This window comes from Lissotriton vulgaris, chromosome 6 (genome assembly GCF_964263255.1).
Source record: "Lissotriton vulgaris chromosome 6, aLisVul1.2, whole genome shotgun sequence".
Lineage (NCBI taxonomy): Eukaryota > Metazoa > Chordata > Amphibia > Caudata > Salamandridae > Lissotriton > Lissotriton vulgaris.
In genome coordinates, this window is record NC_141694.1 from 599731924 (window position 1) to 599749233 (window position 17310).

Sequence of the window (17310 nt, forward strand, 5' to 3'; positions counted from 1 at the left end):
CTTTTGTGTTTTGCTATTAACTTTCTGTCCTGCAACAAGCCTAACTGCTTAGTGGAATTTCGGTAGCTCAGGAAGCGTAACGGTCTTTTACAGCCGGCCCGCTGCACACCAACGCGCCCCACCTAGGCCTAGCCCCACCTTCCCCCCACCAAACAACAAAAACGTTAGAACGGAGATGCGCCAACGGGGCACCGGCAGTGTGCCCCGACGCCTCCCCCTTCCTTCTCAGGCACTCACCGGGTCTCGTCGGCGGCTGGAGAGCTCCCTCTCCTCGGGACTCTCCTCGGTCTCCGGCGTAGGTTGCAGGCTGCTTCTTCCTCCACTTAGGTCCCGGGCCGGCAGCCAATCAGAGCGCGGCCTGGGGAATGACGAGTGTCCCGCAGTACCGCCCCCGGCCTGCCTGACTTCCTGGTCGCGGGCCGGGCGGCGATGGGGACAATTCCTGAAAAAAACGAAAACGGGTCCGCGTTGACGGACAGATTCACCTCCTATGCCCCTTCTGCGAACACGCATAAATAAAACACACGGAGAGCGGGAGGGGAGGGGAGGGTGGGAACAAACACACGGAGAGCGGGAGGGGAGGGTGGGAACGAACACACGGAGAACGGGAGGGGGGGCGGGGGGGGCAGGGGCGGGAACAAACACGCAGAGCAGGAAGGCAGGTGCACGGAGAGCGGGAGGGGGGGCAGGGGGGGGCAGGGGCGGGAACAAACACGCAGAGCAGGAAGGCAGGTGCCGGCAATGCCGGACCAGAATCGGGGGCGTTCCCGGCGTCGCGTGACGTCGGCAAAAGCCAAAGAATCTCGGGAACGCCCCCGAGTCTACTCCGGCATTGACGGACAGGCCCCTCGTCCAATGGCTAGGCTCCATTTATGGAGCCAGCCAATGAATGACGAGGGCCGACCCAAACCCACACTACAGTTCTCATTAGGTTTTCGCCTGCGCGAAAAAGCTGCGCAGAGCGCAGCTTTCGCCAGGCAAAACCTAAAAATGGAAGCAGAATGGAACCAGGAACTATAGACTCATTGCCTTAATAGACGTTGAGGCGAAATTGTTCTCATCCTGCATTTTACAACATGTACAGGAGTGGATGGAGGAAAAAAGAATAATCTTAAAATTTCACACCCGTTTCAGGGAGGGTATGGGTACCATCACTAATCTGGCAACAATGGCTATCTTAATCGAAAACGCTATAATTAAAAAAAAAAAAACAGTCTACTGGCATGTTACATCGATTTGAAATCGGCGTTCGATAGAGTGCCACAAGACCGACTTTGGCTGAAATTAAAAGAATGGGGATTACCGCAGGATGTGTTAAATACAATAATGGCACTATATAGCGAAACATGGGCTAGGGTGATGCTAGGAGATGGAAGCAGACTATCAGCTAAGATAAAAATAAACAATGGCTTAAAACAAGGCTGTGTGCTATCACCATGTCTATTTAACTTATGTTTAGCAGATTTATACAACTATCTGCTAATGACAAACGGCCACCCACCCAATATAGCAAATGAGCCAAATCACTATCTGCAGTATGTGGACGACATCGTGGTTGTGAGTCAACCCCCAATTGGACTGCAAAGAACCATAAACAAATTGATTGAATACTTTGATGTTTTAGGCTTGGAAATAAATAAGAAAAAAATCAAGGTGATTTGACTAGCAGGCCCCAAAGCAGGGACAAAATATAAATGGTATGCTAAGGAGACGCAAATCGAGGAAACCAGCTCATATAAATACCTAGGCATCAAATTGGGCCAAAGAATGTCTTTTATGGAGCAAAAAATGGACACAAAATCGAAAGCCCAGTCATTGATTTTTGCCTATAAACAGCTCTACAAGAAATTGCAATGCCCTTCACATGGACATCTTTTGAAAATAATGGCAGTACAATTGCTTTCGACTTTGTCCTACGGCCTGGAAATCTGGCACGGCCAAGAAATTACTATTTTAAACGACCCTCAGACAAAAACATTCAAAGCAGTTTTTAATCTCCCAAAGGGAGCATCACCAGCACAGGTGCGCCTGGAATTTGGCCTCCAGAACCAGGAATACCAAAGAAAAGCAACATTTGTAAAAGTGTGCTGGAATCTTAGAGCATCTGAACCTGGGTCACTGAATTATTTATGTTGGACGGAAATACAAAGTCAATATATAAAAAAAAAACCACATGTGGCGATTCCTTGTGAACTGCTCTGGCGGTACTAGACATGGAAAAAGTCTGGAATCAAAAGATGGAGAAAGCTAAATTTAATAAAGCCTGTAACGCCAATGTTAAAAATCTGTCATTTCTGGAAGACAAAAAAAGACTGTCCAAACGACGCCATGCATAGGCATTAATAAATTTGTATACCACATTAAAACCGCAACCTTATTTAATGGCGCATTTTCGGCTATTTTAAAAAAAGAAGTTTACTGAATACAGACTGGGTGACTACAATACAAAGGACTTAGTCCCTACCTGGAAAAGAACTAATAGAAAATTGCCGGCTGTGTGGATACTGTAAGGAATCAATATGTCACTTGATGTGCGTTTGTGATCATTTAAAAATGGAACAAAGGAAGCTGTTACTGGCACATTTTAAGGACTTACAAATTCGTACCTGTAGGCAGGCGGTAATAAGCTGGATGAGAGGCACTTTTAATAATTTAATTTGTCGTGGTGTAAAATTTATGACCAAAGTGGACACCCTCTTATTGAAAGCAGATAATGAGTAAATGCAAGTGGGGATCCGTTTAGGGATTTTTTAGATTTGGTAATGGTTTAGAAGTTTTACTGAAATATGATGTTTTCCATGTGGTGCTATTTATACCTTTTTACTTCATGCTTTATGGTTATGATAAACCAAATAAAGTTGTTTTTTTGACTGACTAGTCCTTATAATACATGGTAACACATCACCATTCTCGTAAACTTTTTAAATGCTTGGTGTGTGTTTTCATATGAAAGAGATGAGGTGCTTGCTAACAAAGATTAAAAGTAGAATCCGTAGTGCATAACTAAACACACTCAAAGCATTTAGATATTTTTTGCAAAAAGATATTAGAATTAATTTAATACAAGCTAGATTTAGACAAATAAAAAATCAGTTCCTCGCAATGTGTAGAAACATGCAGAGAGATTGTCATTCCTACAATTGCCCTATAACCCATGCTGTCATAAATATCTCCTTTCTGCTCATCACTGTTCTTGGAGAAAGTAGAGAAGCTGGAAAAGCCAAGTTTTATTTCTAAACTGTAGTTTGGTTTGTCCCTCCTTTCTCCTTGGCTGCGGTCTGGCAGTTGGTAGTGTGACGTCGGAATTCAACGGTAAATAAGTATTAGTCGTGCAGCTACGGAATAAAGAAATTAGAGAGAGGTGAAATACACGATTTTTATAGAACCCCAGGTATTAATCTGTAATCTCCATTATAAAATTCATCTAGCTGCAGTGCTCCGCTCACGATAAAAACGACGATGTTGCTGCATTTATGAAGAGCATGGTTGTAGAGAAAATACAGGGAAGAGCACTTGGGCTACACGTCCTAAAACACTTTTTCCTTGTGATGGATTTCATCCATGTAATCCCTCAAAGCAGTTTGGGGACTGACCATGACATACGGAAGGCCTCTCGGTCACGTCTGGACTCTGCCGCAGCTATAAATTTACTCCAGAGGTTTGTTGGAAACACAATACAATGCAGGTTTCGTTTAGCCAGTTTCAGCTGTAGCCTGGCTTGAAATCTGCACTTGATCGTGGTGTTGTGCGGAGCTGCTTCCAAGTTCTACCTGGGTGCAGCTGGGTGATGGAGTTTCTAGGGATCAGGTTGGCTCACGGTTTTTCTTCTTTGCCAACTAAACTCTAAAATTACGTTTAACAATAATGCACCGTCAAATAGGTGAACCACTTTCAGCACCTAGTCGTCTTGTTATGATTTTTCATTTTAAAAATGTGTTTTAATTTATAGTCCTTTACGTTTCTACAAACATTGAAATTATTTTGAGCAAAAAGATAGTATTTACCAATTTATTTATTTTTTTGCTGATATTTTTTTCTAAACCTTATCTGTATTTTTAGTTTGCAATGGATTTTGGATAAGCAAGATTTGCTGAAGGAGCGACAAAAGGATTTTAAATATCTATCAGAAGAAGAATATTGGAAACTACAGATATTTTTTACAAACGGTAAAGTTTTTAAGCACACATTTTACATTGCATAATATTTTACTATTTGGCAGGCTATTAGCACAAACGTGCAGCACCCTATTCCAGTGCTCTTCACTGCTGCACAAAGCTTTAATAGTTATTGAATGTATTTTCGTATTTCCTGTTTGGCCATATAGCCCAGTTAGTCAGCTGTTCAAAGAGATGCTTTCTTGATAAACTGAATTATAATCCTGTTTGTGGTGTACAAATACCTTTAAATTGGTGGAATACCAGTTTGTGCCATAAATGCTTTTCAAACTAGCATGAAGTATTCTTGGAAGTGAGTTTCTCCAGTGTATTTTTCATTTGTTTTTGTGAAAAAGAAATACATACTTGACTACACATCCCTGATAGTAGCATTACCACCGTTTGGGTTGTTTTATTCTTTCCTTTGGCAATGCAAAGATGCTGACACTCGCAGGCTGACCTTTTGCTTTTCTAGCTGGAAGCGCCTGCAGTTAGGACACTGCCAAGTTTTACCTTCCAGGATTTGCGTTTTAATTTTTATTTTTTTATATTTATTTATTTTTTAATGCTGTGCAAAGTACTTGCACAGTTATTCTACTTTGTCAGTCAGTATTTCCTTTTATGAAGAATCCAGGCCTGGCTGCATTTCTGTCATTTTTGAGAAGCAAGCCTGTTTGTACATTAGGAGCAAGTGCATTTGTATGCTGCGGTTAATTTTCTCTTGAGTTATGAAGTTGAGATCAGAGCGAGGCCACAATTTCTTAACGTGTATTGACTTTTTATTTTACAGTCATTCAGTCCTTAGGAGAGCATCTTAAATTAAGACAACAAGTTATTGCCACGGCTACTGTATATTTCAAGAGGTTCTATGCCAGGTGAGATCTCTGTTTGAGTGCTGATGTATTTAAGTCGTCCTTCTCGTGTTTTGGCTGTAGTTGCTTAACATTTAAACATTTTTAGTAACTGTATAGTGAATATCCACTTCTTTTCTATACTTATCTTTTCAGATATTCTTTAAAAAGTATAGATCCACTCCTAATGGCTCCAACATGTGTATTTTTGGCCTCCAAAGTAGAGGTAGGAACGTTTATTTAAAATGTAAACTGTAAGTGGGTGCGGGGGTAATTTTACTCTATAATGTCATTGCTCTTTTTGTTTATATGAACAATTTAGCTAGATGAATGGGAGCTTACTATGCTCGAAAACATAAATTATGAACTGTGGTGCAAGCGTGCCCTTATAAAAATACAGTGCCATTTAAAAATGGAACTCTTAAGGACAGATATGTCGATGAAGCATACCTTTAACAATTTCCCGCAGTCAGTTTCTTGACCGGTACATAGGATACATATATACTGGATGCACATTCAGAAGCAGTCATTGATCCGTTCCCTGGTTGCATTTTAAAGAGGTATAGACACTGGTGATGGAGTGGTAGGAAATATGAGAAAGAGGGTTCGACTGGAACTGTTAAATGGACCAATATAGCGTAGGTATTGAGAAACCACTACGCGCTTAAAATTCCTGAAATCTTCCAGAGGAGGGAGGTGCCCTGGCATGTTTGGAGCTTGTCTCCATTAAGAACTGAGTGTGGAGGCTACCACTAGCGCAAACAATACATTTCCCTCAAATAGAGCCCTATGTGCTGAGACCTGTATCCTAAAGGTGAGTAGTTTAGTCACTAGTCTCACCTGACCTGACGGTTAGGAGTCTCATACACCGAGCACTGCAAATTAGTTGCCAAATCAAGACTTGTGCTTTGGATTAGCTCACTGAGATTAACCCTTTGATGCAGGCTAATGCAATTAAAAAGTTCGAGATTAAAAGAAATGTTTTTTAGTTAGAAAATCTCAGTGGTGGCACAGTCTGTTAAAATCCACGACGTCCACAATAGGTGAGATTTCAAGATCATTGCTTTGGCAAACTTCATGGCGATTAAATATTTTTGCCACTGAAATGGTATTTTTTGTTCTTGCACTGGCATATCTAAAAGATGCTTTGTTTACAGTCCAGAGCTTCTAATTGCTGCATTGATCATTGCATAATTGTGTTACTGCCTATATTGAAGCATATTGTTAAATTGCACTCTTATTGTCATTCCGTGGCTAAGAGGTCATGATCTTATAGTACTGGATTGCATTGTGTTACGTTCATCCACCTCTAAGTTTGAATTCAATGTGGTGAGTACACCTCATCACTGAATTGGTCATGAGAGGCCAATAATGGAAGCATATAACAACTAACTATGTCAGGAGAGTGCATAACCATGCTGCCAGATTGGGGCATGAATAAAAAACTGGTAAACGTCACTGTCTAAATGTCATATATAAAGCCTTTTGTAAGGAAGTAAATGATTATTCATCTGGAGGGGAAGTATCAAGCAACATTTTGCACCAGAAATCTATCAGCAAGTTTAAAATCGCCTCCACCAGCTACTGTATACAAAGATAACTCTAAGGGACCTATTTATGATGGTTAAGTGTGCGAATGAAACTGCATTCTTGACAAGCAGTTGTGTGATTTAAAGAAGAGGTAACCCTTAAATATTACAGTCCAAATTAACCCTTGGGATACACACATTTCTTTGTAAAATTGATGGCTAAATTAAGCCATATTTCAGGGAGGAACAGAGTATGCTGTGGGTTAATGGATTGCCATGGCTTTCGAAAATATCAAACTCTTTCACTTCTTAGACTGATTGTTATGGGTATTTGGTGGCCAGTTTTGAGACCATGAACATGAAAATAGATTTAAGGCTGTTAGTATGTGGAAAACGCTCATCCTCACTTTGTCTGAGGTGCAGGCATCCCTTCGAGGTGAAGAGGAACAAAGTTGTGGGAGCATGGTATACTTTAGAAATGGAAGGGATAACAGGCAGAGAAAAATAGAAATAAGCATCCACTCCCTGTTCTCCAATTACTGTTGCAAAGTGGAACGAACTTGACAGCCCCTTTATTATCTTGTTGGACGTTAGTCTTCTTTCTTTGGAGTAGGGGATACTCTGCTTAACACAAGGTCCTTACAACTGGTATTAGCCCAAAAAGTGTATTCTCTTCATGCCCCCTTGAATGGCCACGTCCCCACATTCAAACTCAATCCCTGGCATACTTGGTACCTCCAAATTAATTTTGGTTTATCATTCCACTCAGTTCCTAAAAAATGATCCTGTCTTTTTTTGTTATTCGTGGATTAGTGTGTTAGCCAGCTAAGAGGATAGACTATTTCTCGTCCACTATATTTAACAGTAATGCAAGAAAAGGGAAGAGTAGAAAAGATACAGAAAGGTTTCTTAGCCTCCTTGCTCCCTATTGCCGATATTCCGTCTTCCTAGGCAGATTAGTAAGAAACTGAAGCAGCCATTCTCCAGGCGCAATCCTCACACTTACTAAGTGCAAGTAGCACCATCCCCACATTTACGCCAAATGCAGGTACTGATAATACTTGTACCTCTACCTCCCTGCAGCTCTTTAGTACTCTTATAAGCTTGCAGTCTACTGCAATTCATAGCGGAGGCAGTGTGAGCAACTTTGATTGTTGAAATACGAGGTTTGTTTTGTGGACCAAAGGTGACATAAACAGTACCAGATGGCAAAAATATGAGATGGCTGAGAGTAACTTACTAGTAATATCGTAAAAGTGCCAGACATTGCCATTTCCTAATTTCATCCTGCTCATTTCAGCCTGTTGAATAAGGAAGGGAATGGCCTGCATATGAGTTTCTCAAGCTCACAGGGAAGGAGCTATGCTGGACAAAAGCTGCACCAGGCTGCTGCTTGGAATGTACATGAACATGCTGGTGCCAGTTCTGAATCTTGATCCCAGTGGATTCACATCAAGGAATTAGTACTTTAAAATAGAGTAGGATCGTTTCTGTGTCCTCTCCTTTCTTTGCTCCCCATCTTGCCTTACTTTTAAGCGTGCAACCTATTTTGTACAGCCTAACCTTGAAATTGTATTCACCTTCCTTATGCTGAATGGCTCAAATGTTTGAACCTCCACATATTTACAACAATATGTACACCCTCAAGAAACACTTCCAGGTCCCCAGATGAGCCAGGCAAAGAAATTATTGACCAGCTGCTCAGTTTATATCACGGTGGACTTGGACACAAGCTTTATGTATCTGATGACTCGTGGATCCACTGCCCTATAAAACAGAGAAAGTCACGTTGCCTCCTTCTGCAGTCAAAATAAAGAAAATAGGATGTAGAGTGTGCACAAGTCTTGTAAGAAGCCTACTATAACTGAAGTGTGAAGTGGAGGAAGAGGTAGGGATCTTGAGGCCCGAGTTGAGAATTATGAGAAAAATTCCAAGTAAGTTTTCTGCTTAAGTGAGAATTTCTATTGATATGATACACAGCCTAATGAGATAAACAATGAGCTTTTAAGTGAGTTTTGTACAATTCAGCCTCTCACCTGCTGGACAGATTTGTTTCTGCATTTTCTGCATTTTTATCCAAGACTGGCCCGCCACATAGGCACCTCAGGTGTCACAACTCAGCCTTCTTTATTTACCTGGTATCTTCTAAGCCTACAAAGAGACCCACAGAAGATAATACATTGTCCATTCAGTCTCTCCTTTATACGTCACCCCAATTCCCTTTCAACTAAAATTTCATAACCCCCGCTGGTGGACATGAAAAGGAAAAACTATTTTGGTGGAAGAATTAAAGACAGACTTAATGCATCGTAAACTATAAAGTCAACTTAATGCAAGCTATTTTGTCTCGGCCTGCTTTTGAACATAGCCGATCCTTCCCCAGTGCTAGCTATATTGCGGAGGCGGCTAGACTCTGGAAGGCAATGGTGTCTTTTTCACTAAACACAGGTGTAATCAGAACAAGTGATTCTCCAGTATTAGGTTGTCTTTCATAGATTCATGTGTGTGTATATATATATATATATAGATATAGATATAGATATATATAGATATAGATATAGATATATAGATATATATATATTCCGGCACACAACATCCACAGGTATTAGCCTGTAAAAGGATCGCAGCACTCGCGGGGTGGTTTACAAAAGGATTTTAATTAGTAAACCTCACAGCATAGCAAATTTTGCTAGACACCATTGCCTTCCAGAGTCTAGCCTAACAACAGTTTGTTACCGTGATCAGGGACAGCTTAATGTCCGAAACGTGTAGGTGGGGAACCTATAGAAAATAAACCACAAGTTCAACTATCTAAGTAGTGTGCGGCGTTTTCTCTTCTGGAGAGTGTTTGCTGTAAACATTAACTGTGAGGGTGTCCTAAACCTTGCCGCCAGCACCAGCTACTTTGGGACATTTGCTCGTTATATATATATATATATATATATATATATATATATATATATATATATATATATATATATATATATATATTCATATATTCATAAAGAAAAATTTAAAAGTACCATAGAACAATAGAGGCCCAAAGGGAGAATTCACTTTAGTAACATATCCATGTCATTGTAATAGTCCACATTCCAGCCAATCAGGCTGCAGCACCCTCTAGAACCTTCTCCTCAGATTTTCTACCGCACGTCGTGTGAAGGGAGTCTTCCTGAGCTCTGCTCAGTTTCTTCAAAATTTCCAAATTGCCTAGAAGGAACTCATCCTGTTACTCAAGATTTCACAGACAAACTGGCAAATCATTACACGGACATAGCAGACACGTTGGACTCGTACTTAAAACTGAAACAAAGCACCTGCACTAACCCTTGTACAAAACAACTATCCAAGAATGCTCTAATCAAACCTCTCCGTTCCTTCCAACACATCTCTCACAATGAATTTATGTACCTGGTCAAAGCAAGCAGGCCTGCCGGCAGCCCTTCTGACCCCTGTCCGCCACAAACTTTCAAGACAATTCTTTTAACAACCTCTGCTGCCATTCCAGTAAGAAGAATCATCAACGATTCCTTAACTACTGGAATATTTCCAGAAGAACTCAAAAAGTTATACATACGCCCTTTACTGAAGAAAACAAACTTGGACCCGCTGAACCCTGACAACTACAGACCCATTACAAATGGACCTTTCCTGGGCAAACTGATAGAAAGAGCAGCGTTCACCCAGGTGTCACAATTTATTGAAGAGAATGACATACTTTCAGATTTCCAAACAGGATTCCGTCCGGGAAGAGGCACTGAATCTGCCCTCCTTGCCATCTGGGATGACCTAAAGAATACATTTGACCCCAACGGAGTTGCTGCGCTACTCCTCTTGGACCTCTCAGCTGCCTTTGACACGGTTGACCATGACACTCTGAAACAAGGACTTTATGAAGCCGGCATAGAGGGAACTGTTCCAGACTGGATCGCGTCCTACCTTTGAAACAGAACTAATGTCATCCACACCCCACCTTTCTCGTCCAAACCGTACTCCACCAAAGCAGGGGTCCCTCAAGGTTCTATCATCTCGCCCATGCTTTTCAACATCTACATGAAGTCTTTACCAGTACTGATTTCACCTCACGTACTACAACTATGCAGATGACACGCAAATAGTCCTTCAGCTGGAATGCCCCAAAGACATTGGAAAATCACCAATTTTTCAGCTGTCTCAGAGCTGTGGATCAGTGGATGACTTGAAGCCATCTCAAATTGAATGCTTCAAAAATTGAAATACTCAGGTGTGGCGATTGGAAACATGACAACCCGCTTGCCGCATGGCCTGATGAACTGGGATCACTGTCTAAAGTATCGAAGGAAGTAAGAAACCTCGGAATGACAATGGACTCCAAGCTGTCGATGAATGTTCCAAGTTGATAAACTAGCAAGATCAAGCTTTGCTACTATAAAAACGCTGCGATTTAATCTTCCCTCATTTGGGATTTCCACACAAGGTCCAAGCTACCATCTCCCTTGTTCTATCCAAACTCGATTACGCCAATAACCTCTACCATGGATCAAATTTAATGACCATGAAAAGACAACGGATTCAGAACTCGGCTGCCAGACTACTCTTGCATATCAAACCACGAGACCACATCTCCCCTGCCTTGAAAACCCTGCATTGGTTACCGGTTGCCAGAAGATCCACGTTCAAGCTGCTTTGTATTACCCACAAAGCAATACATGGAATAGGACCACTCTTCATCAGGAATAAAATCACCAAACACATTCAACAAAGGTACCTCTGCTCTAAAGGAGCATCTCGCCTCAAAATCCCACCATACAAGAAAAAAAACCATGGGTGGCACATCCTTCTCTGTTCAAGCAGCTAAACTATGGAACTCTTTACCCCCCAACATAAGATCCACCGACAACAACCTTATCTTTAGAAAACTACTAAAGATTTGGCTCTTCCCCACATAAGCAGCACCATACGGAAACATACATTTACAGCATATCCCTCTGTATATAAGCATTTGTTTTCACTATAGATATGTACCTATCTTTGTGTATTACTTTAAAAAACATGTAAAATAATTATGTTAAGAGAAAATACAAAATTTTAAAATAATAATAATATTCAGCAATAAATAAAAATCATCTTTGGTCTACATGTACATATTTCCATTGTGCATCTATGTACCTTCTATGTACTTGGATCTGTGTGTCTGTTACTTTTCTCCTGAAAAAGCATATCCAATGCACTACCCTATTTATCATCCTGTGCCTCTATTAATATATTTAATCTAAATATACTTACTTTATGTATCTTTATACTTTCAATGTACTTATGGATCTATATATTTATCACTTTCTTCTAATTTAGCATTTCCAATGCACTAGCCTATTTTTCAGCCTATACTTCGCTCAATATATCTTCTAGCCCAACCTTCTGACTCATCTCAAACTTCTTTCTACTACTCCTTCCAATGCACTACCCTATCTCTCATCCTATACATCTATCAATATATCCTCTACATCAACTCTCATTTATCCCAAACCCCGTACCACTACTATGATCGCCAAAATAACCCTTTCTGGACCCTCTCCTTCTCTACCCCTCCTTGCATCTTCTGACACCTTTTTACTACACCGATCCCCTAAAATCAAACCTTTCTAAACTCTCCCCTCTGACTCCTTCCCTGCAAAACTCCTTTTTACTCATCCAAAAGCCTCTTCCTACTGCTAAGACCTAAAATTGTTTTTTTTATTTAAATCCTTCACTCTTTTATCCCTCCACTATCCTATTCAATCAAAATTAAGACTAACATGTTCACTTCTCAAATTCCATATTCAACTATACTAATATACTGCCCAAATAACTGAATAACATATCTACTACTCAAATTATATACTATACTCATTTTCAACACTAATCCTTTATGGGTTCCGGAGTGGCGTGCTACTCGCCAGAAAAGCGCTTCAACACCCATCAGGGGTAACAAGTGCTACATGAATGCAAATCTTTCTTCCCCTTTTATCCCCCCGCTATCCTTTTCCCTCCAAGTAACAGACTAATATCCACCACTGAAATTAGCTCATATTTCACCATATTAATTCACCACTAATCCTTTATAGGCTTCCTGAATAGCATGCGTCAACAAGCGATAAATACATACAAACCTTTGTCCTCCTCTATCCTTCTGCTATCATTCCAAATAACTGTCTAACCTATCCACCACTTAAAATGTACTTGCATGTTTCACTATACTAATTCAACACTAATCCTCTATGGGTCGCGGAGTAGCGTGCTACCTGCCGAAAAAAAGCGCTTCAACGCCTCGTCAGGGGTAGTAAGTGCTATATAAATGCAATTACAATACAATACAAAATTTCTTCAACTAAGAAATCTTTATTCAGGCCCTGTTCATGTGGGAAACTACGCCTGTTCTATGAGGACCCTCATAAAAAGTGCATCTATTGCCTGTACCCGGACCATGAGGTGAGGAACTGCAAGTTCTGCAGAACATTTTCTTCTAAGACCCTAAAGGATAGAGAGGCCTGTCTCCTTCTGTGGCTACAGAAGTTGAAGACTACAGATAATCCCATGTCTGATGTGGAGAGTGTGTCTTCCTACCATTCCAAGACCTCTCTTAAGCGTGGGTCTGAGACTGAGATGCCTTCTCCTTTCCTAAAAAGGAAGAAGTTTGTGGATGCTCCAAAGTTTGTCTCCCCACGGGATCTGCCGGCCTCCACGCCTAAGGGACCTGGTTCTCTGGCGTCGCTGTTCCAAGCTGTGCCCTCGTCGTCCAAAACGAGTGCCAGTCGACGACGAACCAAGAGGTTAGGCCCATAACCTCCATTGTGAAGATCTCGTGGATGGCCTTGCCAAAGAAGCATTCGTCGTCGAAAGCTTCGTCAACGCGTCGCTCGTTGACGATACCACCTTTGTCGACGGTACCACTTATGTCGACGGTACCACTTATGTCGACGGTACCACTTATGTCGACGGTACCACTTATGTCGACGGTACCACCTATGTCGACGGTACCACCTTCGTCGACGTTAGCCTTGTCGACGTAGAGTTCAATGTCGACGACCACCTCCTCGTCGACAGCTCCGTTGATGGCGAAGACCTCGTCGACGACAGCCGCACCATTGAAAGGAAAAGTCCTGGCTCTGTCGATGGCTTCCGCTTTATCGTCGACGCCTGGTTCTGCATTGCCGAATTCTTCAACAATGGTTTTGACCAAGAGTTCGTCGACGGGACAGTCGACGGGTCAATTTTCTCTGGCGACTGCAACAATCTTTACTGTGGTGACGGCTTCTGTTGTAAAGCGTCCCGCTCCGCTTGTTTTGAGTCCTCTTCAAGGTGATTCTCGCCCCCCTGCTCAACTCTTTGCGTCAGCAGAGGAAGAGTCTTCAGATGGTTCTTATGTTGATGACGCCTTTCGTCCTGCAGTAAGTCCTTCGGAGCTCAATATAAAATATCAGGACTATGAGGATGAGGACATTGATGACAGGGGTTCACTCTTTCAAGTTCATGATGACCAGCTGGATGTTGACCACTAGGTTCCTATGGCACAAATACCGGTTTCTTTGATATCGAACCTTCAGCATATGTTAGATGATTATAATCGCCGATTCCCACCTTCAGCGCAGAATTCTCCTGCTCCGCCTCCTCCTGCACAAGAGCCACTTTCTGTTGCTCAGCCTAGATCACCAGTTCTTCCAGATCCTGATGATGTCCGCCATGATACGGACCAGGACGACGACGCTGTCCTTACAGATTGGGACAACTATCGGGCCCAGACACCGTCTCCTGCTTCTCCCCCAGTGGACATTGGGGTTTTCCACAACTTGATGGTGAGAGCCGCGAAACGTCAAACAGGACTGCTTCCTTTATGACTTCAAGGATCAACCTTTGAAGCAAGTACTTACAATCCCAAAAAGTCTTCATATGGCAGGAGGGGCTTAAACTTATGGAACGGCCTAACTCCATCCCGGCCGTGCTTCCCCGCCTTGACAAAGTACAAGGCGCCTGCGGATTCGCCGGCATGCCTTGTGTCACAACCTAAGGCTGACTCGGTCATTACGCAAGCTGCCCAGAAGAGGTCGTGTAACCCGGCAACTCCGTTGACTTCGCCACCGGATCAGGAGGGTCGCCACCTGGATACCATTGGGAAGAAATTCACCACTATGGCTGTCAGGATGGTCAGGGCCGCAAACTCCTTGGCCATCCTCGGACGATATGTGGTCAGAGATCGCAGCTTTGGTTGACCTACTTCCGGAATCCTCCAGGGCTGAAGCCCGTAAGATTGTGCAGGAGAGAGAGAAGATCTCCTCTGAAATTATAGACTGTGCCATTGATATTTCCTCGACAGGCTTCAGACAGCTCGCAGGTGCTGCAGTCTTACGGAGGCAGGGTTGGCTTAAGGCTGCGGCTTTTCGGCCTGAAGTACAGGCGAGGGTGCTCGACTTGCCTTTTGATGGGGAGTCCCTCTTCGGCAAGCATGTGGACGACGCCTTAGAGTCCATCAAGAAGGACACGGACACTGCTCGTGCTCTGGGATCTCTCCAGTACCGGAAGCAGCTTTTTCGTGTAGCACGTGGCAGAGGTATTACCTCCAATTTTCGTGGCTCCTCCCAGTACCGCTCCTATGGTGAAAACAAGCAGCGCTACTCCCATCAAACTCAAAATAAGCAATCCGATTCCAGGCCTTATCGAAGGAAGAGCACCTACAGAGGAGGTGCTACCTCTAAAAAACAGTGACTTTCCCAGGGTCAAGTTCTCCTGCTTTGAAAATTGGACGTCGAATCTCCCAATACTTCTGCAATTGGTCAAAGATAACTTCAGATCGTTGGGTCTTGGATGTCATCGGGCCACGCTCTCCAATTTCTCAAATTTCCGCCCACCCTCTGGCCCTCCCCCAGCACATTTGAAGGAACTGTCACAATTATGATACAGAAAGGGGCTGTCAAAGTGGTTCCTCGATTACAACAAGGCAAGGGCTTTTATTCCGGCTTTTTCCTTATCAGGAAAAAATCAGGAGAGTGGCGCCCTATCTGAGACCTCCGAGCCCTCAACAAGTTCATCAAATCCCAATCATTTCAGATGCTGACCTTACTGGAAATTTTACAGTTCCTAAATCCCGGCGAGTTCCTCTACACAATCGACCTCCAAGAGGCATATTTTCATGTGCCAATCCATCACAGACACAGAAAGTATCTTAGCTTCACAGTGTGATGGAAACACTTCCAGTTCAAAGTTTTACCTTTCGGCCTTCGTTCCTCCCCGAGAGTCTTCACGAAGATCATGGCTCCGGTTGCGGCTTTTCTTCGCCTACAGAGCATACAGTTCTACCCTTACTTAGACGACTGCCTGATAAAGGCTCAAACCTTTCATGCAGCAAGACAACACACTCAGACTTGCCTATCTGTCTTTCACGCCTTTTGGTCTTTCCAACAACCACAAGAAATCTCATGTCCGTCCAGCAAAACAAAGGATTTTTCTGGGGGCATTGATAGACTCTCGTCTGGCGAAGGTGTTTGTTTCATAGGAGCGACAAGACCGCATAGTCATGAAGGTCTGCTTCTGTCCGGATGTTAAAATCTTTTCTGGGCATGGCATCATCCTGCATACAACTGATTCCCAATTGCAGGCTACACATTCGAGTCCTCCAAGAGGAGTTGGACAAACAATGGCGACAAGTCTCAGGGTCGTTCAACGACAGTCTGCCTGACTCCCCGCATTCAGGGCGCATTGGAATGGTGGGCTCACCTTCCAAACATCGCAACCGGGTGGCCGTTCCAGGACACAGACCCCACGCTTACCCTTACGACGGACTCCTCCTTGGAGGGTTGGGGGTGCACACCTCGAAGGGTTGTCAGTCAAAGGCAAATGGACGGCAGATCAATGCACATGGCACATAAATAGCCTGGAACTCTTGGCGATCTTCCTCGCCCTGAAATCTTTCCGGCTGGTGGTGGAAGGGAAGTCGCTGCTGGTGCGTATGGACAACATCACCAGTATGCACTACCTCAACAAACAAGGGGGTGCGAGGTCTCTTCTACTATCCAGACAGGCACAGCAGATCTGGGAATGGGCGATTCAACAGAGTCCAGCTAACAGCAGTTAACGTACCGGATGCCTCCAACGCCCTTGCCGACTCTCTCAGCAGATCGGCTACGGACAATCACGAGTGGGAACTCCATCAACCGACTCTGGAGTATGTGTTTTGCTTGTGGGGCCAGCCGGAGCTGGATCTGTTTGCGACTCCACTCAACCGCAAATGCCTACGCTTCGCAAGTCGGCATCCCCACAGCGGATCGAGCGGGAATGCGTTTTCGATAGACTGGTTGAGCAAATTTGTTTACGCTTTTCCGACGATCCCTCCGATTCCACGCCTACTGCACAAGATGAGACTTCAGCCGTGTCGCGTCCTATTGATTACGCCCAGGTGGCCGCGGCGCCCGTGGTTCACGGATCTTCTTCTGTTTTCCCAGTGCAATCCGATTCCTCTTCGTCCTCTGCCTCATCTTCTCACCATGAGCCAGGGCCAGATTTGCCATCCGGATCCGGCGTCTCTCCAGCTTCACGCTTGGAACCTGAGCACAATGAGTTTGCACATCTAAATATTGCTCCAGAGTGCAGAGAGGTGCTTGCTCATTCACACATTCCTTCCACAATTAAGAACTATAAACTGAAATGGAAACGGTTTTGTGTCTGGTGCCACAAGGAGAACATCAATGCTATGTTCGCCACACCTGAGCAAATCCTGCCTTTTTTCCTCCTTTTGGCAAAGTCGGGACTTTCGCATTCCACTCTTAA

General features: G+C 43.3%; 1 protein-coding gene across 1 annotated transcript in view; it reads left to right on the plus strand.

Moving 5' to 3' along the window:
* Positions 1-17310, plus strand: part of CCNC (cyclin C) — a 244464-nt gene that overhangs the window by 70720 nt on the left and 156434 nt on the right. Inside the window, exons 2-4 of the mRNA XM_086926620.1 lie at positions 4060-4166; positions 4945-5029; positions 5162-5231. Coding sequence (XP_086782746.1) covers positions 4060-4166; positions 4945-5029; positions 5162-5231 — 262 coding nt within the window. The remainder of the gene's footprint in view (positions 1-4059; positions 4167-4944; positions 5030-5161; positions 5232-17310) is intronic.